We start from the raw sequence: 2456 nt of genomic DNA, 5'->3' as shown, positions 1-2456 counted from the left end.
TTGCGTTAGTTAAAAATGGAAAAGAAAAAATTGTCGTTGTAACTTTTAAAATATTTCTCCAGGAAAAAATTCATTTTTTCCACAAATTTAGGCTTTACTTAAAAAAATAATAAAGAGCAGAAATATCAAAAAGAATTTATATTAATTTGGAAACTCGGTTTTTCTTACTCTTTACCGTATAATTAATATAAAATATTTTCACTTTCATTTCAATTTACAAAGTACATTATGTATAAATTACGACCTTGAACTTTAATATATAAGAGAAAGTAAGTAATTAATTAGAACAAAAATATTTCAAAATAATGTTTAAGCATTTAATTAATATATTAAATTTATTCAATTTTTTGATGTTAAAAATTTTTAACAACGCATCTGCATTTTTCAGGGATATTTAATCAATGTTATAATTTATGTATTAAATGATTTTGTAAGTCAAATGTCAATATTAAAATAAAATGGTTATTACATTTGATGTATTCTGAACCATTTTTTTTACCTAAAATAAAACAATTGCACATAGAATGTATTGAACAGTATTTTTTTAGAGAAAGAGAGATAAGATATTTGATACATTATTTGTGTAATGGAAGCATCTTTGTTAATGATAAATTTCATTACATTCAAAATAATATAGTGGGTATATTGAATAAAAAATAAAAAATGGCTGGTACAGAAAGTTAAAGTAAGATGAAAAATAATGTATGTATTTGTGTGATTGCACGTGCATTTACATATACAAATACACTTAAGAATATGTAATTTTACAGCATCTTCAAAGTAGTATATAAAGGCCGTTGATCAACAGAATCTAATCATAATAATACCATTTTTTAATAACTAAATTATTTAGTTAACTTCTTTGTTAAGTGTGTTTAACATTTTTTATAAAAATATATCAAAATGAAATTGGTAAGAAACGAATACATATTGTTGCCTTAAGAAAATCACGTTTTAAAACAAAAAACAGTTATATTTAAATAATTATACAAGTGTGCTGTTTTCTTTTGGCCAAAGTTAGTGATAAACGTGCTAAATCCATTAAAATTGAAATTATTCTCGTGTAAACAGCGTGGTTCAATTAAAACTGGAATTAAATATTCAAACATTCTATGTGCCAAAATAACATTTTGAGCTACATTTTGGAGAGAAAAAATCTCTCGCGATATGGGTCGACAAATTACAATTTCGTTGTAGTGAAAAACTTCCGGATTAAGCTCTATTTGTTCAAACAAAAATTGGTACAAGTATTAGGCTAACATTGTAAACTGTTGTTTATTAAAATTACTAAAATTAATTCATAAGTTTTGGCATCAGGGTATAACAACGGACTAAAGCACTTATGATCCAATTTGTATAAAATCCACGTGCGGGTGGTATTTACCTACCAATGTAATTAAAAATAAAAAATATTTTTGAAATCAAATTTATTCAAAAATTTAAACGATATCGGGCTTCGTAGGGTATAAAATTGTAGAAAACAACGTAACTAAATACTCATGGAAACAGTTAGCCTAAGCGTATTTAGGCTTCACTTAGTGAGAAACGTGTTGTTTGTAAAATAAACCATAAAAGGCGTTACATTTCACACTGAAATGAGTATGTTTGGCAGAATGTAAAAATCCCAGAAACCTAGTACTTAATTTAAAAAAATCCAAAAATCATAACTATGATTGTTTTGATTCTTCTGCAAATTGTCCTAAGTAACAGTTAATTTTTTATGTTCCAGGTAATCGCATTCACAGTAGCCTGCGTAGCAGTAGCATTAGCCCGACCACAAGGCCCCCAAGATAAAGATGCTGTAATTGTTCAACAACGTAGTGACAATGGTCTTACCAAATATGACTTTGGTTATGAAACATCAAATGGTATCTCACAAGAAGAACAAGGTGAAGTAAAAGAAATTTCACCAGAAGAAGGTTTATTACGAGTTGTTGGAAAATACAGTTATACCGGACCAGATGGTGTTTTATATACTGTAACATACATTGCTGATGAAAATGGTTTCCAACCACAAGGTGATCATCTTCCAAAAGCACCTTAGATACTCTAGATTTTCTTTGAGTATTTATACTAAATAAATCAAATTTTTTAAGCTTGTAAATCTGGTCGTAAATTTGTACAGTTTTTATAAAATTGTTTATTCTTTTTGTGTATATTTAAATGTTTTCTTATTTCTGTAAATAAAAATTTAAAAAAAACTTATTAAAGTGTTTTATTTTTTTAATAAATGATTTTGTAATCATGTTTTTTTACATAATGATTTTGAATGTTTGTTTTTAAGATGAGTACATACATGCAGTTAGTTAGTACACATATACACGCACGGTTGTCAAGCAGCCATGTGTCTGTCTGTCTGTGTGTAAAAGATGACACTAAAATTATCATAATTGCATAACATTATTAAATATTTATTAAATAATTAACTCATTCACTTTTATTTTATTCTTCATAAA

General features: G+C 26.3%; 1 protein-coding gene across 1 annotated transcript; it reads left to right on the top strand.

Annotated features, from left to right (window-relative positions):
• Positions 1–801: 801 nt before the first annotated feature.
• LOC123300086 (endocuticle structural glycoprotein ABD-5-like) lies at positions 802–2156 on the top strand. Its single transcript, XM_044882563.1, has 2 exons — positions 802–912; positions 1730–2156. The coding sequence occupies exons 1-2, from the start codon at positions 904–906 to the stop codon at positions 2042–2044; spliced, it is 324 nt and encodes a 107-aa protein (XP_044738498.1). The 5' UTR covers positions 802–903; the 3' UTR covers positions 2045–2156.
• The last annotated feature ends 300 nt before the right edge of the window (positions 2157–2456 follow it).

This window comes from Chrysoperla carnea, chromosome 1, assembly GCF_905475395.1.
Source record: "Chrysoperla carnea chromosome 1, inChrCarn1.1, whole genome shotgun sequence".
Lineage (NCBI taxonomy): Eukaryota > Metazoa > Arthropoda > Insecta > Neuroptera > Chrysopidae > Chrysoperla > Chrysoperla carnea.
The sequence above is the reverse complement of the archived record's forward strand: the minus strand, read 5'-3'. Positions and strand labels throughout refer to the sequence as shown.